At 33.1% G+C, this 27250-nt stretch overlaps 1 protein-coding gene across 4 annotated transcripts; it reads left to right on the forward strand.

Moving 5' to 3' along the window:
• Positions 1–498: 498 nt before the first annotated feature.
• On the forward strand, positions 499–24121 carry LOC117122952. Of its 4 annotated transcripts, none has more exons than XM_033268728.1 (18): positions 499–1489; positions 4343–4547; positions 5716–5982; positions 7784–7904; positions 8773–8963; positions 9780–9952; positions 10051–10204; positions 13354–13448; positions 14501–14627; positions 15357–15455; positions 16849–16990; positions 17429–17577; positions 17894–18085; positions 18408–18584; positions 19012–19305; positions 19830–20138; positions 21223–21371; positions 22084–24121. In XM_033268728.1, the coding sequence occupies exons 2-18, from the start codon at positions 4445–4447 to the stop codon at positions 23458–23460; spliced, it is 4119 nt and encodes a 1372-aa protein (XP_033124619.1). In that variant the 5' UTR covers positions 499–1489; positions 4343–4444; the 3' UTR covers positions 23461–24121. The 4 variants fall into 4 exon arrangements, with proteins under 4 accessions (XP_033124619.1, XP_033124623.1, XP_033124622.1 ...); XM_033268731.1 differs by lacking the exon at positions 499–1489 and adding an exon at positions 3953–4130; XM_033268732.1 differs by lacking the exon at positions 5716–5982.
• Positions 24122–27250: the final 3129 nt, after the last annotated feature.

The raw sequence follows: 27250 nt of genomic DNA on the forward strand, positions 1-27250 counted from the left end.
TTGTCCCCTTCCCTAAAGCTTTGCCTACACTATCAAATTTGATGTGACAAAAAAATGTGATATGACGTCATATCACATACTATCAAATTGTATCAAAAAAAGTTGAACATGTTCCATCAAATTTTATGTGACGATTTTTTGATGAAATTTGATAGTGTAGAAAAAGCCTTAGTGAGAACATTTTTTAAAATAATAATGCACTAGACGCTCATACAGGACATCTTGACCTGAGAAAGGGTGTTTGGTAATGTCAAGCGAAAATGATCCTTTGGTGTTTTTTATATCTCATCAGTGTCTAAACTATAATTAATTTATATAGGCCCTCTTCAAAGCCTCCCTCCACTGAGCTCGGGAGTAAATAATTGAGTGTATGATCATAGTTAAATTATAAAACTTAGTTGGTTGCAATTTCGTAATATATTTTTAATCATAAGGTTCCCCCCCCCCCTTCAACCATATACACATCTAGATGTGTATAAGAGACAGATTCTGGGACAACCTTGTGACTCAAAGATACTGTCAAAAAAGTGGTACCAACCAGTTTGTTTTTTTTTTTACTGTGACTCGTGGCTCATAATGGCACTCTCAGTTATGTCATGGTTATACCCAGGTATATTCATAATGATAAATGATTGTCAGTGTGTTGATAATGGTAAAACAAAGTGTAGTTATCTTTCATCATATTTTCTCAGAACCTATGATAAGTGTCAATAATTACTAGAGTAGATTATACATCTCTTTATAAAGTGATTTTTATTTTTTTTAATAGCTTTCATAGTGACGGTGGTAGCAGGTGTATTCATAAATGATTATCAATGTGTTAATAATGGCAGTAAGAAGTGTCAGTACATAATAATAATAGGTCGATTAATATACAGTTATTGTATTTTCTCTAAACCTACAGTAGTGTCAATTAGATTTAGGTTAAATATTCCTTTAGAAAGTGATTTTATGTCTATTTTTATAATGGCTTTCACAGTGGGGAAAACATCATTGGTGTTGATACTGATAATTATTATATACAGTATTAATAAAATTTACCGGTATACAGAAATTATAATTTTAGTTTTGATATGAGTATTGCTATAGTTCTGTTTGGAACTTCAATTACAAAAAAAAAAGATCTATTTTCCATTTAAAATGTCGATTAGCGCATTCTGCAGAACATTATCTAGTTTTCCTTTTCTAAAAAGGTCAGAGGTTCAACATTCTCCAAGCTTTTACAAGTCTTTTAACCCAATTAGATTCTTACAATCCATCAGTTAATGGTAGCTGCACAGTCATCACTTGTCTGAGCCACATTTCAGAGAGCTCTATTCTGATTGGTCAAATCTATGAGGATTTCTTGGAAGATACCACCCACTGATTAGTCTGCTGCAGTCTTGATCAGTTCAGTGTGTGAAGTTGAGAAAGCATTTTATTCTGGTAGGAAATTGTATGATAGTTAACACATGGTTAACATGTATAGGAGAATATTCAAAAAGGACAGGTAAGTTTAGGTGTTTATTTTTTCTACTTAATATAGAAAATATCGAAATTTAAAGATATATGGGGTAGATTGAAGTAGGCTTTATCAGCATTATGACTCTAAAAGCCATGTTTGATATTATCACATATCACTTAGCTATGTAGTAGGGGCAGGCTGAGGTGTAGGCCTGCATGACACTTGGAGCAGAGTGGATACTGCTTAAGCCTTCTTGACCTCATTAATAACAAACTCCTTAGTTAAGATAAAATAAGATATACTTTATTGTTCTTATACACAATCAGTGGCGTACATAAAAATCATTTGCCATGTTGCAAACAGTATTACACACGCAATATCAAAATAACACATTAGGCCAAGTAACAAATATTCCTTGTTTCTCGTCCCCTCTCACCAATTTTTTGGCCCGCATCAATTTTTTTGTTTTTTGTTATTTTAAAAATGTTGGGTTTTTTTACATCGAAAATGCATAATTTAAATTGCGGACAGATTTTATAGTTTTCAAATGCATTTTTAAACACAAAGACCATGATAACAGTAAGAAGAAGCAGTGACAAAACTATTGACAGATTGTTTACAACACATTTTGCTACGCAGAGAACATTCTTTGGCATATTTTGACGAACTGTGAAAAATAACAAATATCAAATAATAAGCGCCTCCCTCACCAACTTTAAAAAAAACCCAGGACGGGAAACAAGGGTTTTTTTGTTACATGGCCTTAGTCGTAAAGAAGTTACTGCATAAATCATGGAGGTATACCTCAGTGCATAAATTAACACACATCAAACAACTTAACACACATCATATAACTTACGGTCTATCTACAGTATTAAGTTGTTAGATGTGTGTTAAGTTATGACTTATCATTATTTTTTACTCTGTTAATAATATGATAATGTCATGAGTGATCATGATGTGATGATAACAATTTGGAATTGATGGAATAGCGGTAATGACAGCAAAGGTCATTGACCATACTTGTTAGGCCAAATAAAATTAATTGTTTGTTTTACATCCTGGGATTTGAAATTATTTTTTGATGAGGGTATTTACTATTCGATATTTACTACCCTATATACTAATGGTAAAAAGGCTGGTAAATTGTAAAAATTATTTTTTATATATATATATATTATAAAAGAAGTAAAGTGAATCTTTATAATGTATTTCTGCCATTTATGTTCCTGCCTCGACATCATTCTTTTCAGATATTCATTATTTTTATTGTCCATCGAAAAATAAATGTTTTTTTTTTTTAAATAGCAAATAGTAAATTTTTTTCATGATACTGGAATTCATTTAATGTCATTGTTAAGACATTTCAGAGCACTGTCACATTTAATTAAATATCTAAATTGAATGAGGGCAATTCTATTGGTCATCGAGCAAAGTTGATTGATCAATGTAATTTACATATCCAATACTATATAAATAACGTGTACGTGGATGTGTGAATATTTGCAGCTAATGTGCTACATGATGTGTCTATTAAAGTAAAGTGCTGTAGAATGAAACAACTGTAGTTAATGAAAGCAAAGATCATTTGCATAATTATCCAATGTGATAAATATTTATATTTTCTGTTTAATTTATGTAATAATAATTTAAGTGTTTTTGATTGTATAATAATATAATTCATCATCATTAATATTATTAGTATTTAATATTATTTACAGTAATATGTTTTAATTTATTGTTTTGATATATTAAATTAACAGTAAATAGTTATAATAATTATTAAATTATATTTCTTATGTTATAATGTAAAAGTCAAAAATAATATTTTTAAAACTCCAGTCCCCAAGTCTCATTATTAGTAAAGCATAACTGTCTACTGAACAGGATACCCTGTATAATGAAGAAATTATAGACCTATTAGCTTAGCTTGAAAAACTGTGCTTTGCTCACGGGTGATCAAATGATCCAATTTTTCTGGGAAACTGCCAACCCTGTGGACACAGATTTCTGAGATAAATTACCTGTTACTATTATATTATATTATTATATTTATTCGGTTTCAAAACATACAATTCAAAACTTCACTTGTTTGCAATTTGCAAAAAAATAGTACATACGCCTAGCACTAAACAATAATATTAACAACCTTGAACAATACAAAACAAAATAAATACCAGGACATGCAAAAAAGGTAACATTAATAATAATGATAATGTTGAAGTCAGGTTATAATTGTTGTTGTTGTTGTTGTTTATTATTATTATTATGTTCCTAAAACCTACCTTAAGGGGAACAATTAAAAAAAATGACATTAACGGGAAAATAACATGACTTTAAGGGGAAAATAACACAAAAGATATTCCCTTTAAGTCCCTTTAGCATATATTATTATTATTATTATTATTATTATTATTATTATTATTATTATTATTATTATTATTATTATTAATATTATTATTATTATTATTAATATTATTATTTTTATTATTATTAAGTATAATGATTACAATAATTTGATTTTAATAAAAGCAAAAGTACATTTTTTTTTTATAAAGCATTTTAATGTACTGTATATTGTACATCACATGCAAGTCAGTGTTAATTTTACTGTTTTTGTGATCTAAATAAAATAAAATGAAATGAATGAGAGATGTGCCTATCCAGAATTCACAGACTCAAACCAGTAAGTTTAAGTTACAGAAAAAACTTATAAAACAATTTTATAAAAATATATATTTCATTACATTTTATCATTAAACTAAATTCATTACATTATATTACATTGTATTTCAGTTAATTTAAATTGCATTATTGATAATTAGCAGTGATTAAACTTTTTTGCTTCTCTAAATAATAGACAAAGTTTGACTTGCTAGTTTCTACTTGTACTTGCAGCTCATGAGGACCAACAGCGACTGTAGGACATCATCTTTTTTTTTGTGCAAACTGTCAGTTTCACCAAGCTGTGTGACTTTAATTTAACTACAGGAAGTGATCATGGAAAGCCTAAAAAATGTTGTCTCCTGTGTGTTATTGATTGCTACTTTTTCTGTCCGAAGTGTGAATGGCGACATAAAAGAAACTAACATTTACAATTTAAGTAAGTTTGGTGTTTGTAATTTTGAAAGAAGTAAAATATAATTGGAGTATTATTGCAAACTTTATGATTAATATTCCAAATGATTCATATAAATTGCCTTAGTTAACAAATGTATTTGCTTTAAATGTCCAAACCTATGGGGTTATTAATATCTAAATGCTAAAACAAATACTATAGGTAGGCCTACAACTTTTTTAGATTTTCATATCTTAAATTTAAAAAAAATATATTTATGTGCCAATTGTACATGCTGACAGTAACATTTACAATTGAAGTAAGTTTCTGTTTTTATGTTGTTATTTAAATATCCATTATTAATTTTTTGTTATCCTTGCTTGCTTTCATGATGTACTTTTATTGTTGTTTTTTTTTGCAAGTAAAAATATAAAGTGTAATTGGATTATTATTTGTAATTCATATTCAAGTGAACTGTCATCGTAAAGTGCATTATTTCCTTTAAAATGAATATATAAGTCTAGAATATTATTAATTTTTATTTACGGTATTTATTGTACACTATTCAAATATTTGTGGTGTCTCATTTTATGGTATTTGTGAAAGATACCCTGGGTTTTTCCTGAGAAAAGTATGGGAATTGCTTATACTGAGGAACAACACTTATATTTTTTTAAATAAAAATGTATACCAAGCTATTTACTTAAATTTATTAAAACGTAACCAATCAAATTCAATGTCGAAAGTAATGTCCTTCAGAACCTTTCAGAATCATTTATTCCCTATGAACCGTGGCTTGCCACTGGGCGCCCACTACACTTCAATGACAAATTGTCTCAATTCAGTTTTCCTACCGAACGATTCCGTAAATTAACCATTCCATATAAAATTAACTTGTTCAACTCAAATGTAATTAATGATACATAGTTGCTATATACATAGTTGCAAGCTAGGTATGTTTCCTGCTAAATTGATGGATAGGTTTTTTCTGATGGTTTTAATTTGCTGTTAATCTGTATTGTGTATTTGTTTTTTTTAAAATTGTTTTACCTTTTATCGATGTAAATTTTGACGCAACTCAGTTTGTACTGCCAGATCAAAATATTTTAAATAATAACCAATAAATAAATAAATAAATAATACCAACAAGCTGCAGATCAATCAGCCTCTCGTGCATCCCAAATTTACTAACCATTAACAAATTTTTTCGTAGCTATTGCACCTAAAGATCCTTATGTTGAAAACGGCACAAGTCTTAAAATGTATTGTCATGTTGACTCGCAACACACAAGAACTGCAAATGATCTGATATGGTATGTTGTAAACGGGGCCACTGAGGATTTTCTACCAAACACTTCGTTCAGAGCAAACAACAGTGTCTCTGAACTTCACTTGATACCGCCGCTTGGTGATACAACCTACCGTTGTGCATTTTCAGATGATCATTCAAACTACGAGGCATCTGTTGTTCATACAGGATGTACGTAGCCTGTAGCTAAGAAGTTCTCTTTTATTATTATTGTTATTGTTGTTGCCGTTGTTAAGTTGTCATCGTCGCCATTGCTATCACCAATATTATTTACTTAAGTAATGATACTGATACAAAATTTTTACAAAGCAAAAATTCACAGAAAGAAAAAAAAATGGCTTGCACCTCCAATTTGTCGATTGATTGATTGATTGAATTTATTTAGTATAAAACAACATTAAGATTCATATAAAACAGACAAGGAAATAAAAGATTTAAAAAAATGACAAAGTGAAAGTAACCAGTGCCTAAAATTTAGAGAAAGAACAAGACAAAAAATGATAAGTTGCGATGTTGCTTATACACAGGGATAGCCCATGAAAGTAGTTAAAAAAACCAGTTATTTTCAATGAGGTCCATGCATATAAAAAGCAAGAATGAAAAGATAAAAATTTAGGACTAAAAACATCAAAAGTAAAGAAAATGGATAAAACAAAGATAAAATTGAAAATTAAAACAACCATAAAAAAGAGAATATAAAGGATAATAAGTAAAAGCAGTTAAATCATAATCTTAAAAGTAACTTCAGAAGTTAATCTTGCAAAATGTGAAATTTAAATTGAAGCTTTGTCTTCGCTATAAGTTTATGTGATGGGTAGATGTGATTTGCACCCATGTATTCAAATTTGTAAAAAAAGATTAAACATAGCTCAAATCCATAAGTTACAACTCAAAACCTACAAATGCGGTTCTGTATTTATGTCCTGTAGGATCCTGGAATTATAATTTTTTTCCCAAAGTGTCAATCAAACTTAACAACTGACCAATCAGAAGAGTGACGTGTTGTCCCACGTCATACGCATATGTTTGCGTATGTTTTTACACTGCCATTTTGTACCTTAGGAACATATCGAAGTGGTGGGACTTCGCGGAAAGGGTCATTGCCTAATTCTTTTAGATAGAATTTTAAGCTGTTGACATTTGACCTTTGTACAAAAGAGAAATTAGTAATAGCACACTGTTTGGTGGTTAAGATACTTGGCTTACAATCCCATTAGAATCCCATTCTTGTCCTCTCACTAAGACAAGAATTAGTTTATATATAGCTCTAAAACAAGAGCTATGCTTATCTGAGATAAAAGTCCTCACATGAAGTGTGTATGTTGTAAAATGGATTGCCTCTTATACTTTAGATATGTGGTTTATTGCAATTACAAAAAAAAAAATAAAACATTGTGATTACTGTACAGTAGATAAAAAAATAAATAAAACATTGTGATTACTGTACAGTAGATGAATGTCAATGAGTATACAGTTGAACCTCCAATTGAAAAATATAAAAAATATGACTTTATTTTGCTGTTGTAAATGTAATCAAATATATACTGTATGTATTTTAGTAGTAATCAAAATTCAAAATTCATAAAAACATAAAACATGGCAGCCAAAAGGCTGAATTAAGAATTATGTTAACATCAAAAAGTATAATATAACAATAATAAAGGAAAATAAGAAAAACCCAACAGAGAAACAACTGTATTCATGACAATAGAATTATATATAACATTATTTCGATAATTACATTAAAATTACTGAATATTTTAATTAAAACGTTATTGAGAAAATTACATTATTATTTATATTAACTATCATGACATTGAAAACATTAAATTGTTGAATGATAAATAATTAAATATTAACTTTAAAACTACCTAACAATAATTTAATTAAAAAGAGACACCAAAAAATGTAAATAATTACATTAGAAAATTGTCATTAAATATTTAAACCTTGTTTTTTTTAACACTTGCAGATAGAACACAGAAAGCGAAGAATTTTGCATGCCACAGTAGAAATATATTATCATTCTGGTGCGATTGGGAACTAGTCACAGATCTCCATATGTCAATCGCTCACTCATCTTTCCGTTATAGGTAGGTAAAGGTAGGAGATTAACCCATAACTCGCATCCTCATGTGCTTCATTGCGTATTGGCATGGTCCATGACTATTGTAGTAGTCATAGAGAGGCGCTTTAGTTCATATCATTGCACCACGACGGGTTCTGAAATAGCCCATAGCATCGGGTAACCCCCTACTATTTTGAAAGATGCAATGGGATCTTTAATGTGCACACAAGCCAGGTGTATACATAGGACCTCCCATTTTTTGAGTCCGAAAAGCCCTGGTTCTGCCAACCGAAACCTGGGCGAGAAGCAGATCAAACCAGCGCTGATTTTAAGGCTGTAGTTAGCAGTGCCCCTTGCCTAACCACTGAATACTGCATATATTTTTGAAATTTGTATTTGGCCTATTGCAGTAACATAATGGTGACACCTCAGATTCCTGATATAAGTTATTGACATCAATAATTTTCCCCTCTTTACGGTTGGCCTATCCCCTCCATTCTTCCAGTTGCCATTGCAGGGGTCCCAAGTCTGCCGGAACTTGCAAGAATCTCCCAGAAATTGGGACGGCCTCCCACACCTGCAAGCAAGCAAGAATCTCAATTTAGGTGCTTTAAAGGCTTAATTAATCGATTTTAGAGTCTACTAATATGTAGAAAATACAGTACATATATTTCTTTTTCTCCCTGATGAATTGTGGTTTTTCTCCCCGACGTGGGGGGGGGGGGCCTGGCGCCACCCCTGCTCCTGGAATTGGCTTCTTCCAACTTGGGACCCCTGCCATTTGAATATTGTCTTCTTCTCAAGAAATTCATTTAATTTGAATATTAGGATCTATTAAAATATAACAATGTAGTCTAAAGCTAATTAATAAAATCTTTTGTTGATTATACTAGAGGAAATATACCAAGGGGTTGGCAAGAATGTAAAGAGCTGAGAAGCAATGCTGATGGGACTAAAAACACCTGTACTGTATCCCCAGCCACTGATCCTCTATACAACAAATTTCTTAATACTGTAGAAGTTACAACATCCAATGTGTTTGGAAATACAACTACAACGCTGGATTTCTATCCATACTTTGAAGGTACAGTAAGTCACATAATTGATAGCCCTTGCAATTTAGATGCTGTTAAATTTGAAATGCAAATTTTGATAAAAAAAAAAAAAAAAAAAAAGCCAGTATAGAAAAATTTATAATTTAAAGGAAATAATTTAGGCAAATTAACCCATAATGGCAGTAACTTGCAACTAACTTTGTAACTAACTTTCACAGTTGCAGTGGAGAACCACTCAGTAGTCACATCCTTCCACAACTAAAGGAGATGAACTAAATCGCCTACTCTTCCGAAACTTACACAGCAATGTAATGTATATTCTTGCCTATAAGACAAGGCTTGAAATAGCAAATTACGATCAGATTTTTAGATTTTTAATAATCATGCGACTAACTGTTAGTATTGTCACCATGTATGCTTGATGGGCCAGAAATGAATGCCGTATGTTTAAGACGATCAGTTTTTAAGTTTTTGTTAATGCTTTTTATATGCTGATGCAATGAAATCCATGAACTTTACCAAGCCTTGGACTTATATGGCGATTTGGAGTGGGGGTCGTCTTATATGTCCGGCTTACAAAAGTCGTCCAAAAACCTTCTCAAACTTGGGGGTCGTTTTATTCATGGATCGCCTTGTATGCAAGTATATAGGGTAAATGTACACAAATCAGATGTGTACACTGGTATTTTTCATGTTTGAAGGTGATTCATGTTTTTATATAAATTTATGGGTCAATAAAAATATATAAAATTGTTTTTATCTCTTTATCAATAGAATTCCTGATTTATGTGGTGATATTTATTTTCTCAAGAATAAAATTGTTTTGTTTTTTTTTGTTTGTACAGTAATACCTTACGCACCTCATAATTTAAATGGAGAAGCATTAGATGGATTTCGATTGAACATTACATGGGAACTGCCTCTAACATGGCCTCCTCCATACATTCTGAATTGTCAAGTTGGCTATAGAAAGAAAAAGGAAGGAGAACGAAACAGAGCTAAATTAAATAAAACTATGGTAAGATTTTTATTCTAATAAAATATTGTTTTCAATTCCCCATTTTTGTGTGCATTCTTAGAATAATATTGTCATAATTTTCCCTTTTTTTTTTAAAGATTGATGACTGTGCATTAGATATGCAAGTAGTGGTTGGGAACCTAGATCCATCCACAACATATGAAGTCCGCATTCGAGCAAGATCTGAATTTTCAGTAGAGTCGGAATGGAGTGAGTGGTCAGATGACATTGAGTTGTTTACTCCTGAAGAAGGTATTCACACTGCCCATTTACAAATTATTGATGCATTTTGAGAAATGGTAAACATTTCTAGATCTGGCTTATAAAAAAAATTATTTTGTTTTTTATGCCCGACTTACCCAAAATGTACGAAAATGAGGTTCGGCATTTTAGTTGTTTTTTTTTTGGGGGGGGAGGGTTTTTTTTTTTTTTTTGACTACAATAAAAAATACATTTCTTTAATGAGCTAAAAGGCTGGAATATGACTATCTTGCTTGCTTGGATGCAACAGTGCTATGCAATCATTTTGCTTTTAAATATAGATTTTAAAATGGTCTTTGTTGTATTTCGGTAAATTTTCTACTTTTTAGGCATAAACATATTTTTTAGGGGGGTGGGGGTGGAAATTTAAAAAAAAACTTTTCCTACCGACCTACACATTAATTGGATTTTCTCAAAAAGTGGCCAACACAAGAAATTTTTTGTTTGACCTCATTTCAATGCAGTTGGCGTATCCGAGAGTTTTGAAATGCGGGGGTGGGGCTCATCAGTTGTACGCAAAGGTGAATTTTGGAGGCTCGACAGGGGCCCTGAGAGGGGTCCGAAAATTAGGAAGGAGAGGCAGGCAAAAGATGCAGAGATTTTTAGATTTATCTCTTGGTATCATGTGAATGTATGGAAGTATATAAGGAGGAATCCATCCAACTTAGGATGGACCTTGATAAAAAAAATCTATTGCCTCAAAATTTCCCAATTATTGTACTTTAGGAGCATTCGGATCCCTGAAAAGTGAATTTCTCAGAGTTCCTATTTAACTGTACATTATAAGCAATTGGATTATCTGTGAATATTGTTAATAACTTTACATTAAACCAACAGTTGCAATTAAAATTTTACATATAATTGGTGATCCGCTTCACGAGCGGATCACCTCTTGTTATTGTCAGAGATCATCTTTTTTTTAATTCTACGTTTCTCCCCATATCTTGTTAGCACGATATCTCAAAATTGGCACGAGATTCGTACATGTACGTCTCAACGAACATTTAGCTTGGCCTGGAATAGTCACAATAAGGTTTTCAAAGTGCACAGTTATGCGTGACGTCATGTACGCGCGATCATATCAGCTTAACCAATTGCCATTTCGAAATCGTATTAAGTGAGCATTAACTTCAAGTCAATATTAAATGTAATGTACCCTAATTTTACGTGTGTGCGTCATATCGCGCGCGTACGCATGCTTCAAATTTTTAAAATGCTCGGAATCACTTTTTGACTAAAATACAGCACGTTTCAGGCCATTTTGAGCATTTCAATTTTTTTTTTAATTTTCCACTATGCACATGCATTTTTACGCGTGCAGCATGTAGGGAAGCTAGAAATTACGTTTTTTTCAAACATATCAAACATAGGGATCTTTGCGCGGATTTGTGCCGATATACAGTGAAAATATGCTAAAAACAGGCCTATTTTTAATCAGTTATAGCTCCTTAGGATGAAACTAAATCATTTCCGAGCCTCTAGGGCTCATAGGGCTGGAGCTTATCCCCAGTTTCTGTAGTGTGAAGCGGATGAGAGTTGTAGTCCCCCAGGACGGGACACTAGTCCGTCGCAGGTTAGTCCCCAGCAGTTTGCTGGTACCCATTGATACAACTGGGTGGACTGAAGCAATGTAGCTAAAGTGCCTTGCCCAAGGACACAAGCGAATCTGCACAGCGGAGACTCGAACCTCCGACCTTACGATTGAAAGCCCAAACGTCAACCGCTGTGCCAATCTGATGAAAAGTGACCCCCAATTTTTATTACATATTCTGAAAGCACATGAGTTGTAGATATTATTTTATAGACCATAATGGCTGATCGAACATTGTGACATCATCAAATTGCCATCTGAATTCAATGAAACTGAATTTTATCGATGACGTTTTGAAAATACGCATTTGACCGTATCTCGCTTATCCTTGGTCAATCGCATTCCAACTTTGAGTATGTTATAGCTGAGACAATTCTCTTTCATATGTGCGACATCTTCTACATTTTGATGACTTCATCATGGTAAAAAAAAAAATGTTTTTTCTGACCCCCTTCTTCTTTCATTGCTCAAAATGTTGATGACTCCATAGTATATTAACCTTTCGTCATTTCTGAATCATATTAAGTGAGCATAAACTTTAGGTCAAGGTTGAATGTCATGTACCCAAATTTTCCATTCGCGATTTTTAGCGTGCGCGTACATGTGCGTCAAAATTTATATATGCTTAAAATCATGAATATTTTTAATCAGTTATAGCTCCTTAGGATGAAAGGTGACCCTCCCAATTTTTATTACATAGTCTGAAAGCACATGAGTTTTAGATATGATTTTATAGATCATTATAGCTGATCGGACATTGTAACGTCATCATATTGACATCTGAATTCAAAAAACTGAATTTTTATATGATAAATATTATAAATGATAAGAAGTCCCTCACCAACAGGCCTTTGTCAATGAGGGTTGATACATATATCTCATATCAGGAGTCAACACTTCGTGACATTATCATGCGCACGTGCGTCATGGCGTGCTCGTACACATGAGTAAATCTTTTAACATGCTCCTAATATATTTAAAAAAAACTGAATTAGCATATACTTTAGCCCATTTTCAGCATTTAAAAATTGTTCAATCCACACCGTCCGCAGTGACAAGTTCAAATCTAGTTCAAAATATATTTTACAATTTTATTGCCAAGTTGCAAACATTCACACTTTAATTCTATGTTTATCGAGAAGTGAAAATTTGCAGTTGCGTTGTTTTGCCATCGAACGGCTGCGGCATTGTAAACAAAATCTCCCTGAAATCGTTTTAAAACAGCTTAAAAATGCTAAGATCATTGAAGCAGTTGGAGCGCCATGGGGCTCTGACCCCAGGACCACCCAACCGGAGGCCACCCCACTCTCCCAGCAGTGTGCCCCCCCCCTGCAGTCAACTGGTGCAGTCACTCGCGCTTTTCAGATCACCCAGGTCGGTAACTATTTAAATTGATTAGTCAACTGTTTTACATTTACATACATATATAATGGTATAATGTTTTTTATATTAATTGATTTGGTCTAGTGTTATTTCTGATTAAATGACATTTTTATATTTGATGATTAGCTTTCTGCATATATATATTAATTCTTGCTTATTATTCCAGTTCCAAGCGGTTCGGTATCTAACCTTCGGAAGTTGACACAGAAAAATATTGATACAGAGAATCCATCTCTTAGGAAGGTCTACCTGGTTTGGGATGTACGTTTTTTTAATTCCTTCTACATTGTGTATATTTACAGGATTATAACTTAAATTCGCGTTGTTCTTATTCTTTATGATTGAAGTGTTCCCTTATTAATCAGGTGTCACAAGTTGGAAGAAATCTCTTCCAGGAGATCTGGTAGATGAGCGTTCTTAACATATTTAATTCTTTTTTTGCTGTGCAGGGCGATACCCATCGGCACTGATTTCCGTGAGACAATTGATAACAAAGTAGTAAAAACATGCAAATATTTCATAATTTTATTTCACTCAAAATGAAATGAGTCTGGTAGGCAAAAAAGGGAACATGTCCCTGTACAAGATGCCTACCAGAGAAACAATGATAAAGGCAAAGACATAATAATAATAAATATAATAATAATAATAATAATAATAACATTGATAATTCTTATCCACTGGTTGATAAAAATATATTAGGAGTCACTAACAATGTGAAAGTACTTTTTATTGCTTCTTGCAAGTGCAAGTTTTCTTTTTCTAAGATCACGGAGTATGTCGTGTGTCATTTATGTCATTTCAATCAATGACGATGGAGTACAATCTTGCTTTAAATCTTATGAGTACTGGATATTGTTGTTAAGGTCTTACAAAAGGATTAACAAGGATTATGAATATTTGATACATTTCTGCTTTATTTTCAAAATTTATATTTGCTTATTTTTCGTAGAGTTATAGATGCCACTAATTTAGTAATACAGTATATCCACTATATTTAATTTTTCGGCAGACCAGATGAACTTTTCTGGCAACTTGAGATTTGGCATGCAGTACTGCTTTTTCAGAACCATGGACTCTAAATATCTCTGGTTTAACATTGTATATATTACAATTTATACTTACACCAGATCTTTTTTTTAGTTACAGCCACAAACTGACAGTTCAGATACAATAGGTGGTAGTATATGCTTAAAATACACAAGTACATTATTAATACACTAGTTATATACAAATATTTAACAGTTGGGCATTTTCTAGCACGCTCAAAAATATTGTAACTATTTAACCTTGTAATTTTATTTTACACTCAGGAAGTGCCAAAGGATCAGTGCAATGGCGTCATTCTTGGGTATAATATATATGTTTCAAAAGATGATAGGTTACCAGATAGTCCAACGTATAGTGTGCCGGCCAGTAAACAGATCGTAGAAATCACAGGTAAGATCACATTCAAACATGGGCAATCGTGGCACCAATCAAGGCATTAGCGCCCCATATCCCTGGTATGACAGAGGAAGCATATATTGCACTTGCACAGTAAGTAAAGACAATGTATATGTACAAGTGGTGGTTTAGTGCAGCGGGAATGGTTAAGTTTCCCAACCTAGAGGTTGGGGTTTCAATCACTCGCTGTGCATTTCACTTGTGTCCTTGAGCAAGGCACATTGTGCATTCTCCACACAAAGGTATAAGTGGGTACCTGGTAGGGTTAGAATATGCCAAATATGCTGATTAGCTGTGGCAACATCATAATGGAATATTCCCCCAATTCTTACCTTATTCAAACTTGTCTAATGGTTGTATTATGTGGTATGTGTTCTTAAACCCTAAATGTCCTAATATTAAACTTGCGTTTCATCGGTGTTTAATCCAATGACCGGGGTAATCATGCCATTGGTTGGCCACTATCAATGTATTCAGATTCCGCTCAATATATTTGATGCATTCACATATGTAGTGGGATGATTATGAAAATTTCCTAATGTGAATTTGTTAAAATATTTTGTATGGAAGTTTGTGAAATTATTTAAATTTGTTTCATATTTATCATTAATTATTTTGTACGTTTCTATTTTAGCGTGAGAAGTACATCCAAGGTTGAAGAGTGTTCTTCTTCTTCTTTTATGTGTTACATTTTCATATCTCAAAACATCTTTTGTCTTTTAGTTGATCTATTTGATACGTTCAGGGTTTACGTAGTGGCTTTTAATAGTGCTGGAGAAGGAAAGCCATCGCTGCCTGTAGACATCTACGACATGACTCGCAGTAAGTGTCATTTTTTTCTTTAATGTTTCTCATGTAGGTTTATGACTTTATTTTATGCCAGTTTTTTTTTTTAAAGTTCTTTTACATGCAATTAGAGCATCTGTTTTATTGAGAATAATACATAACATTTTTAAAGATTTTAACTTAAATCTCGGGCCATTAGAAGGCAAAAATCTTAAAATCTAAGCAACAGCTGACAAATCAATCTTTGCTCTCTGTCAGCATTTAACGATGCAAAGGCATTGGTTGATTTTTGACGATGTGACTGCATTGGCTAATTGTCTGAACGAATCACATTAACAAATTATTTGCTGTGCATGTTTTGTCGCATTCCTGCAGTGAGTACCTGACTCAAGCGGTTAGTAAATGATATGACTGTAGTAAACATATCTGGAATGATCCTTAAACTCATGTGCACTAGAACCCAGTATATCTTTCAAGATGAGTAGGAGGTTATCCCAGTTTACTACTCTAGTCCATACAGCCCCTTTTGTGGACAGACAAGAGTAGCAAGCACCAATTTACCGGGTAGCTAAGACACGCAGAGATCATTAGGGAAGATGACAATTACTGTACAAGATAGTAACTGAGCATTTTGAGACTTGTGTAAAGCGCTATATAAATCCAACTGCTATTAAGGGAATCTCCAAAACCTAATAAATTTTCGACATCATTCCATTTCATTTTTTTCTAAGATTTTTTATCCCAGGTAATAAGATTTAAAAATTATTAATATTGCACTTTTTCATTGCATTGCAACTAGCTGTCTGTTAATGGTGTCTGTGCCAAATTATTCATATATCCTGGGGTGAAAATAACAAAACCATCATATTGATTTAATAAGATCAGTAGTAAAGTTTAGTATGTCCAATTAAGTGTACTTATATTTAACAAATAATTATAGGAAAAACCTGAAATGATACTGAGAATAATACATCAAACTCAAATAAACAACACCATCATATTGATTATAGAAGATTAGTAGTAAATTAAACTGAAGTTTGGTAAGTCAAACTACAAGTAAACATAAAGAGATAATATTGTTTTTCCGGTGGTAATTATTTTAGTTTATTAACATAATTACTACTTAATTACTCAGTAAAATTGTAAGAAAGTATAATACATACTCCAAGTATTGAAATACACGCCATCGTGTTGGGATTCAATATTTCCCAACACGATGGCGTGTATTTCAATACTTGGAGTATGTATTATACTTTCTTATCTGAGATTAATCAGTGGACCTTTCGGTTTTCAGTAAAATTGTATTATTTAACAAATAATTATAGGAAAAAACCTTAAATGAGGCTGAAAATAATACATACTGTATATTAATTCTGATTATTCTAATCTGGAACTTGTAATATTTCATATAATTTATTTTTTTTAACAGTTCCTGGAAAACCAGTTAATGTTATAACTACCGCATTATCTGCAAGCTCAGTTATTGTGGAATGGTCTAAACCAGTTGAGATCCATGGCAGGATTCTTTTTTACATGATAGACTGGAAGAAAACAAGTCAAGATCAAGAATGGTAATATGATTCATAAAATTGACTGCAAGCATGCTCTATAGTTTTTTTTTTTCTGTGTTGGGCAAAATTAATTAATGTAAAAGGTTGGATCATTTTTGCGTCTTATGTGAAGCATGGTATGAAGCATTGAAATGGACTTGTATGTATTTAATGCATGCAAACTTTAAAAAAACCACACCTTGGTTCTAAATGTTAAGTTTTCAGTTTCTGTCAGAAGTTTTATCAGAAACTACTAATAATCTAGTGTATTTCTTGTATAAAGATTGCTTGCAAGACCCTTATTCAATAGTGGAACAAAATGATCCATGTCAGTGAATTATCCAACAAGTTTACCATCACAGTTAACTTGTAGGTTGATGATATGTTTTGGAATTGGAAAATTGTTTATCAATGGACCTTCTAGTTTTGACACTCCACTCATTTTCCACTCATTCACAGGAGTACAGAGGAGGTAGAAGGCAGTAAGCATAGCTTTGTTATTAGTGGTTTGGATCCTTATACCCATTATGAGTTCAGAGTTCAAGCCAACAACTCTGCTGGTCTAGGAGCATGGTCTGATAGTTCACAGGTCCTGACACACGAATCAGGTTTGAAGCATTTCTTTTGGTTCAGAAGTAAATTCATAAATATATATATATGATAATTCAATGAATGAACTAGAAAATTGAGCTAGGTTCATGGGAGGTCTCTGGGAAACCTTGGCAGCATCAGTGAGTAATAATATTGTTAATAATTTATATAAAATTGTTTACCAAACCAAATAAGTTATCAGAGCATAGAGAAACATCTGTTGGCTAGTGCGCATAGCAATGAACTTGAATCCTCTTGTTTTTATCAATTATTTAAAGGAATTGAGATTCGTCTACAGTAATGTGAAAAATTGGATTATTTGTTTTCATTCAGCTCCAACTTCATTTCCCCGAGATATAACACTGACGACTGTACCTAAGAGATCAACAGAGCTACTGCTAACATGGATACCGCTGGCCAGAAGTGATAGTCGAGGGAAAATATTAGTTTATAATATATACTATTGTGAGAAATATTTATCTACAAGCAATGAATTTAATGCATCAGCTGAACTTCAGTGTGATGGTAAGTGTTACAGGTAGTAAGTGATTTTAATATAGCTAAAACACCTAATCTAGGGGCAGATTGCCCTATCATGGACCAGAGCACCATTGTGCTCTATACCACCTTTTACTATAGTGTGATGGCAAATGTGAGTGGTAACACATTTTGCTTCAGTGGCAAGTATGAGTTTGTGTTTTCAGTCTGATGCCTACTGTAGCTACCACCATCAATTGCTATGTATACCACCTTAAAAAAGGATTGTACAATTTAATTTCACTATAATTTAATTAATTATTGTTTAACTATTATAATTACATAATGACAGCTTCATTTCATTTGTTAGATCCCGATACCGTAAACTTTACGGATGTAGATGAAAAAGAAACTGGTGAATCATTCTACCGATATATGCTAACAGATTTAAACATATTCTCTGAGTACCTACTTTGGATGTCAGCTAGCAACAGTGCTGGTGAAGGGATTATAAGCCACAGAGTGTCAGCCAGGACTGATGAAGGGGGTAAGTTACACTTGATGAACAACTACTGTAATGGCCTTCAAAAAGTGTGATGATATAGCAGGTAGAGATAAGCAGTGGTGTATCTACGGGGGAGTAGGGGGCACGTTTCCAAAAAAATTACTCGCTCCCCCAATCGTGCCCCCCCCCCAAAATCACGCTCAAGTAGTTAAAAATCACCTAAGATCATATTATTTTGCGAATTAGCGCCCCTCAACTGATCATTGAGCCCCCTCCCCACTTCACGTTCGCGCCCCTCATCACCCCCCGTCTCTTATGACTTCTAGATACACCACTGGAGATAGGCCTTAATTATAACACAATACTTTAATTTTGTATGATAAAGGCTCTTGTGCACAGAAAAGAACTTGTACACTCCTCATCAAAGCCTGTTCATCATTTTGATCATTTCATATACTTTGTCTCTTAGCTCCAGATAAACCAGATCCCCCAGTGAAAGATAAAGTTGAAGCGTTTTCAGTCAGCATACACTGGAAAGACCCTCAGAAGCCAAATGGCATCATCACCAAATATGTTGTCTGTTACAGTACATTGTCAGGAATTGAATATTGTATAGATGTGTATGAAAGAAGTACAGTGGTGACAAAAAGAATCTATGGCAATGAGAGATATGCCTTTACAGTGTCTGCTTGTAATGATAATGAAGACCCCGATCTTTGCAGTCCTTTTTCCGACCCTCTACTGGTCACAACATTGGTTGGAAGTAAGTTTTCTTTTCAATAACCTGTATTTAATGGCTTAAAAAGGAATGTACCGTAAATAAAAAGTCATATGGCATATACCATTGTTCAGGTTTTTCATGGAGTTTTATCAACAATCACTGAAGATTTATTGCCATATTTAGCTAATAATTAGGAATTAAATTACTGTGTTCTTATAATTGTTATTTATAATTGTTTTGTATGTATTAGCCCCTGACATACACATACAACTGACAGATGGTTTATTTACATCTAAATTTATAAGATTCTGTAAGGGAGGATCCAGAGATATCTGAAAAGGTGGTGGGGGGGGGGGGTGGGATAGTTGAAAGACAACACTTTTACCCTAGGCATGCCCCCTGCAACATTTTTTCTTTTTTAAATGTCTGAAAATAACCTCTGAGGCATTTTTTATGCCAAATTAATCATTTACATAATTTATACCTATTTAATCTATCAAATAACACTTGTTTGTAGAAAATTTAAGAGTTAACACTTTCATGGTACCACCCTGCAAATTTTGTAGTTCCAGAACCAGTGGTTGCTTTTGAAGTTGATCTCATCGCCACCGATAAAGTGGAACTGTCCTGGAAGGAACCAGCTCATCCAAACGGTGTCATTACACACTACATCGTGAGTTATAGACCAGAGAATGTAACAGGTTCAAAGTGGACGAAGAGGACTGTGAAAGATTTGAGTACGACGATTCAGGTTGATTGTAAGACAGGTGTAACATTCTTTACGTACATTGTTGCCGCTGTTACAAAAAACGGATCAAAAGAATTAATTGGGGCAACCACTCAAAAGCGATATGAAATGTGCAGGAAATTTCCTGGTAAGTTTTTTTTTTAAATCCAAAATCGACTGAAGAATTTCATAAATAATATAAAATTAATTAAAATTTGTCTAACGAGCAAGTATATGAAGATTTTGCTGTTTAATTTATAGATAATTTGTTGATATTAGTGGGTCTGAGATACTGTGTTGTTTTTATAAAATATAATTAAGATGGTTTGTGTAGCCCTTACTGTCATGCAATCAACGTTCAATTTACCCAGTATTGCATCGCAACATGTGACACGTTTTACACTAATGGCGGAGGATTTCCACAAATGCATCACAAACAAATGAGACGCATTTATTTGCCTAGAATGAACCACTCTGTTTTCAGCAAAGCCTGGCTGTAAAAACTAAGAGGCTTGGTGCACAAAAAAGTCCTGAATTTTTTTTTTAAAACAGTCAAGTTATTATCCAGTGTTTTAGGCACAATACAGTATGCTTGTTTACATCGTGTTCACACATACAATGCTCCCTACATGTACATAAACCATTGTTTTACTTAAATACTTTTAGTGTTGGGGAAAAAAAGACACATCACTCTGATTTTCTTATTGAAAAATGTGTCATTTCTTTCCTTTAATAATCATTCACTATCACCACAGAAAAAAAAGCTGTACACACTTTTGGAATTGCTACACAACACAAAAAGTGCATAGCAGTTTTGCTACACACAAAAAATGCTGGAAATCAAAAGCTACATGCAATAATGAACCTGTGCTATGATTGGCTAGATATGCTTCTCAATGATATTTGTATGATTTACCATTCTTGATAAAAATAGTCATCTTGAAATTTTATTTTATTTTATTGTTCCATTTAAAATTTGTGGGATCGAATGCAGTAGAGTTCATTGATAATGCCATATTCCTTGCATAGACCTGATAAATTGGCTGGTATAAAATTTAATTAAATAAAAATCTAGAGATGATAAATTGTATTGACCTGGTGCCCTACCATGGAATAGCGAAAGAGTGTCCATTGACTACCTACCGGTGTTCTGTGGTCACAATTGTTTATACAAGCCTAAAAAGTAAAAGGATATTAACATTAATAATTAACATGCTTATGTTGTGTTTTAGTTCCCGTGGTCATCATGGCTGTGTTGATCCCAGGTCTTGTTATGATGATGGCTGTTGCATGTTTCTACGTCATTAAGGTGAAGAAATTTGAAATATTCAAACCATTCCCAGAGCCACGGTTTATTGAGGACTTCATTGTTAAGCCATGGGTAAGGCAATACAAGACAATTACCTTTTTGTATAAAAATGAATAATATAATAAAGTTACATATAGTGCATGATGCAAAGATACTTCTATGCTTGTAAAAAAACAATTATGAAGAACAACATTTAAATAATTCAAAAACTTCAAACTAAAACAACTAATGCAATATCTCTAAGAGGACAATGACCACCACCATTCGTACTTGGTGTAGTCTTTATCATGTAATTTAACTACTATGATAAATATGATTTAATATTGATTGCAGTTGGAGGCAGGGTTAATATGCCTTCCAATCCCAGGCTCTTAATTATATTTATTAATTATAAAAATATTACACTGTGCAGAAAATGGATAACAAAAGAATTATAGTTAATTATTGTATAAGCATGTACAATCAACTACAAACTAATCGATTGGATAGTAATTAATTAAAAAAATACTTTTCTATGGTTCTACTAAAATGTTTGCATAAATAAATAAAACAGATTATTAACTGACAAAATGAATACACGAGCAAATCTTTAGGAATTTGAAGTAAAGACCAAACAAGCATACTGAACACAAAACTACAAGGTTGGATTTTTGTAATTTGTAAAAACACATTACTCATAATGACATTGTTCATTTCCACCCTAAAATGGTGAATGTGTGGAATGAATATTTAAATTGTTTTAAAAATACCAAATATATAATTGATTTGGTTTTGTTACTTACAGGGTCCTCCATTAAAACCAGAAAAAGAACATTTTGATAAGTTGAAGACATTCAATAACCAGTACACTGCACCACTAAATAGAATGCAGGAAAACAGTGTACCAAAAACTAGCATCAGAATGGACTCTGATCAGGGCTTTGATGAGACCGAAGTGATGGAGATGACTGGAATTCACGACAAAATTGCAAAAGCCATTGTGCTTTCTCCCTCCTCAAGTCTTGGCATTGGACGATCGATTCTAAGCCATGACAATCACCCAGACAGTGTAATAGAAGACTTTGAAGGAGATTATGCTGTTTTTGATCTACCTGTTCAGACTTGTTTTGACAATGAATATTACCCTGTTGTAAATAATCAGCATGTTCACAGAAATTCTGATGTTAAAACAGATTCTGCTCTTGCATTGATTCAATATGGCAACAGTTATGCCATTGAAGAAACAAGTGGACCAGAAAGAGATAATATTTTGCTTAAAAGACAAGACTCAGTGGAAAGTCAGTATATTGTGGAATATCATACAATGAGTAATGATGGCTTAATTCCAATTGACTCAAGCAAGGATGACATTAATAATTCATCTCAAAAACCTGATGAACTAAGCCAAACAAATGACTACCACTCTATTGGTACAAAAGACTTTTTATTACCTACTTTAAATACGCCATTGGTTGATAGTTGTAGCACGACTCAAGATTGTCCAGCTTCACCAGACAGCTTTGAATATGGTCTTTTAGGCAACAACCCAACCTCGCCACTCAGCTCTGTATCAAGGGACATACCATGTGATACATCGGGCTGTGCAGACCATAGCTACAATGTTCAACAAGCCTTGGTACTTGTTAATCCCTCAAAGCAACAACACAATATTAACAAAGAAAATGTTCAATCTTCAAAGGCGAACAACCTCAGAAATGAACCAAATGTTTCAGGTGATTATGTTTGTAGTCCCACATCATGGATAGACCATGACAATGTTGACCTATACACAGTTGGCTCATCTCCACCACAATCATGTAACAGCATGCCATATTCACAACTGTCAGTAAGGCCAAATGAGCTTAAAGAAGGCAACCTGAGTGATGGTGTGAGAAAATGTAATTCCTCAAAGATACCAGAGTGTTTTGGCTCATTAAAACCATCTGTCAAAACTCCAAATGATGAAGATGAACCAGTAATTAATGTGTCAGATTCTGGCAACAACAGCCTTGGTCTTGGAGTCATTCCAGTTAAGACTCCAGATTTTAAAACAGAGAATGGCAAAATTGTGAGTCTACCAACAAGCTTAGCTGGCAACACTGTGATGCAGAGACCTCAGACCCAACTGGATATTGAACCACTTATAATAGATGATATGTTTGCCCCAACTTGTAAACTTTAAAACAACCAATGGTGTCTGATATGTATATTAGCTTTGTTCCTGTAGCAAATCAGAAATGACCTCCACTTACTTCTTGGTAACATGAGATCGGATAGTTTGTAAAATTTTGAAGAAAACAATTTTGACAGTCATTTTGAAGAATTTCTTCAAATACTGTATATAGATCTACTTATTTTCTTGGATTTCATAAGATATATTTATTTAAACCAATTTCTGATAGATTCCATTCCTAGTGAATTGTCAAGTATGGTATTGAAACTATTACAAATGTTAGTAAGATGTATGCACAGGTAAATTTAAACCAATAATACCAGCACTTCAACAGAATCTTGTAGGAGGAAAGCCAAGAATGTCACTATGTGGTACCACTTTATAAGACCATCACACCAACCTATGTAAAAATCTACATACTTTAGATGTATCTTTAATTTGAATACCACAGTATAGTATGTATAAGCATAGAGCTATAAATATGAAGCTCTCCTTTGGTTTTTTTTTGTAATTGAGTTTAAGTCAACAATACCTTTACATTACAGTATGTACATTGCTAATTTTGTGTCAGAATATTTGTAGATACAGTAATATTTTAACAATGCCGTAAAATGTAAGTACCACTAGGCTGGTCATACTAAATATATTAAATTTAAATCTTAATTTTTTACTTCGTTTTCTTGAATTGTGTTAGATCGAAAAAAAAAAAAATGCATTTTGGTAGTCATTTGGTAGAACTAGCACATAAAAGTTCTCGTTTCTACCAAGGAAATGCAGAGATTGGAACCGACTACCCTGTGATATTATTAAAACAGTATCCCTTGACAGTTCAAAGACATGATATTAAACACATAAAACTAAGAGACCTCAACCAACAATTCAGACCATGATGCACTCTTCCCTCTCCTGTGGCTCTACATGGACATTTTCTTCTGTCGCCATGTATGGATCAACATTAAAGATAATGTATTTTAATTTTGGAGTATGTGCAGTATACAGTATCTTCTGAATGAGGGAGCAACATGATGCATGACAGCTAATACAGTAATAGATTGTGTGCCATGAAAATTGCATAAGCCACAATAACAGTTACACTGTCAAAATGGCATTCGGATGGTGGGTGGGTGGGTATCGTAAATATGATTGAATTTGAATTGTTTTTCTGAAATTTCTGTGAGCAAATTGTGTGCCTCCCCAACCTTTCTGAAATGTATGGCTTTAGAAATATTATATAAACCTCGGATCCGCCCCCTCAGATTACCTTGTGCCTGTATATAACAATAGAAATGCTCCTTATGCTGTACAGTAAAAGCATAGCCTCCCCACAGTGTGACTTCGAGAATTGATAAGTAGGAGTTTTATTTGAAACGAATCAGACATGCCAAAGTTTAGTTATTGTTTGAACAAACAATTTCCTACATGGTTAGGGTCTTTCCATTTCTGGAGTGTATAAATTACATTTAGTGATGCATGCATGGATTATGCACAGGCGAGTTTTTCAGCACTGTGCACTTGTGTATTAATTTTTACCTAATCTTCGGAGGCAGTTATCTCAACTATGACAAACTAAACTAACATTGTAAGGCCCTTGTCATATACAACACAGACTCAGAAGGCAATCACCAACTCAAATTCTGTCTTAGGCAGACAGATTATTATCATTTCGGTTTTCAAATTAAAAGTTTAAACTTTTTTAAAGCCATTTCTTTTTTTCTCTCTCTCTTTCGTGGGGGCTCAAAGCCATTTCTTTACATTTTTATTTTTTTACTAACTGTTGCGAATCATCTGTCTATAAACTGTATGATACATCATGAAATTTCATGAATTTTTTTGGTTTATGCAGTGAACAGTGATGACCTTAGTGGTACAGGTAGGTACTTGGCAACTGTTTTATGATGATTTTGAAATACTTTCAATAAGATAATTGAGAAATAATTGGAGGTCTTCGTTCTTCCTTTTGTAGAAGTTTTGTTTTATAGGGTGTCTATAAAACGAAGACCCTTGAAAATTTCACAAACAGACGACCAAAAAATGTCGTAATTTTGATTTTGTGACAGCCAGGTGTATTATCATCAAAATAAAAGAGAAAAAATAGGGGTCTTCGGTTTCAGTCTTCGTTTTAAAAAGGTTGAATACCCGGGTCCTAGATACATCACTGTTAAGAGTTGACCTATCATCATCATCATCATCACCTTTTTTATGAAATCCGACTGTTCAATATTTACCTTTTGTTATTATATTGTATTGTGTGAAGAAATAAATGTTTATTTGAAATTGAAAAAATTATTGTCTGCTGCCTTCTATTGGTGAAAATTTCATTTTTATTGTTTGTAAGAAGTTGGCTGGTTTTCTTGGTTCTCGGCAGTAATAGAGATCTAATTACCTTCTGTATTGTACCATAGAAAATAAAACTTAATTGTCTTTGATGTATTTACTTTAATTTACCTACTTCGTGTGCCGAAAACTAAAATTATACTTTTTCTCATACTTCTCAAATTTAATAAAGGCACGCGCACTCGAGTCGTGTATTATAGACGATAATTCAGATGTTAGTGGGCAGAGACTGGCTATAAGATGTACAGTACTCTACTTTGGCTGTACAACGCTCTTTCGTTAAAAACCTAGCTGGGTATTTTTTATGCATTTCACTTCAACACCTTTCAGGCATATTTTTTACTTATGAAATTACATTGTGGTCGAAAAGTGAGAACAAAACCCCCTTAAAAATATGTGGGGGCGTGTCCCCCGTCTTCCCATGATCTGCGCCCATACTGGTAGCCAGTACAGCCACTACCCGGTCCCATCAAAGGGCGGACACAACACCATGGTTGAAAAAATGGCTTCTCTGCAAAATGAATGTCCCTCACTTAAAAAGGGTGGTAAATTTAGATTGCAAGTAATTAGGGCCGGCTTGACCATTAATACCTTTGTGTCACATAACAGCCTATACTGATTCCATCGGAGTCGATTCTCATCCTACAATTCCAGTCTCCAGAATCTAAAAAAAAAAAATTTTGAACTTGCATCTGTTATAACTAAAGATAAACGTTAATCTTTCTATCAAGAAATTATATATTTTTAGTTGAATAGAAGTTGTTTATTAAATTATTATATGGATCATACTGTTAATATCTGTGCTTTTATTATGCTTTACTTGAATTTCAATTTTGTTTTGGTAGTCTGGTTTTTTTTTTATATACTTATTTATGAATTGCAACAAAACTCTAAATGAGTTGTTACATGTGCTGTAAGCCTACAAATGAAACCATAAAATGTATGAATTGTAGTAATATTTCCCACACTCAGTGTTGTAACAATGACCGTTATTGGATCTGTTTTAGTTGTACAGGTATTTTATTTCCATTCAATAACATTTTAGATGATAGTGAATTTTACCATGAAGTCAAATATTTTTTTCACAATCATAAAGTTAATTTTGATAGACTTCAGTCCCTAATCTTGGACCCTTTTGATATCTCATTAAATAATACTGCCAATCCTGATTGTATGCTCTTCGAAAATAATAATGAATGTAATTTTGATCTTATTGATACCTTTAATTTAAAAACCACAAATATTTCTTCAAATTTTAGTATTTACAATATGAATTCTCGCAGTTTAGTTAAGCATTATAATGAAATAACTGACTTTATTCATTGTTTAAATCATAAATTTTCTGCAATATGCTTCACTGAAACCTTTTTTAATAATAATAAAACCAATTTTTCTTTTTACAATATTCCAGGATATTCTCTCCTACATTCTTCAAGATCTGACAGGGCGGGAGGTGGTGTTGCCA

The sequence above is a fragment of the Anneissia japonica genome, unplaced genomic scaffold, assembly GCF_011630105.1.
Source record: "Anneissia japonica isolate Jap-2015-1 unplaced genomic scaffold, ASM1163010v1 scaffold674_len412849_cov176, whole genome shotgun sequence".
NCBI lineage: Eukaryota > Metazoa > Echinodermata > Crinoidea > Comatulida > Comatulidae > Anneissia > Anneissia japonica.

Excerpts from the sequence above, each read along its gene's own strand:
- LOC117122952 (XM_033268728.1), top strand. The coding sequence starts at position 4,445 with ATGGAAAGCCTAAAAAATGTTGTCTCCTGTGTGTTATTGATTGCTACT. Across the intron at positions 7,905-8,772 it reads CACTCATCTTTCCGTTATAG|AGGAAATATACCAAGGGGTT; the intron begins GTAGGTAAAGGT and ends TGATTATACTAG. Across the intron at positions 14,628-15,356 it reads ACAGATCGTAGAAATCACAG|TTGATCTATTTGATACGTTC; the intron begins GTAAGATCACAT and ends TTTGTCTTTTAG.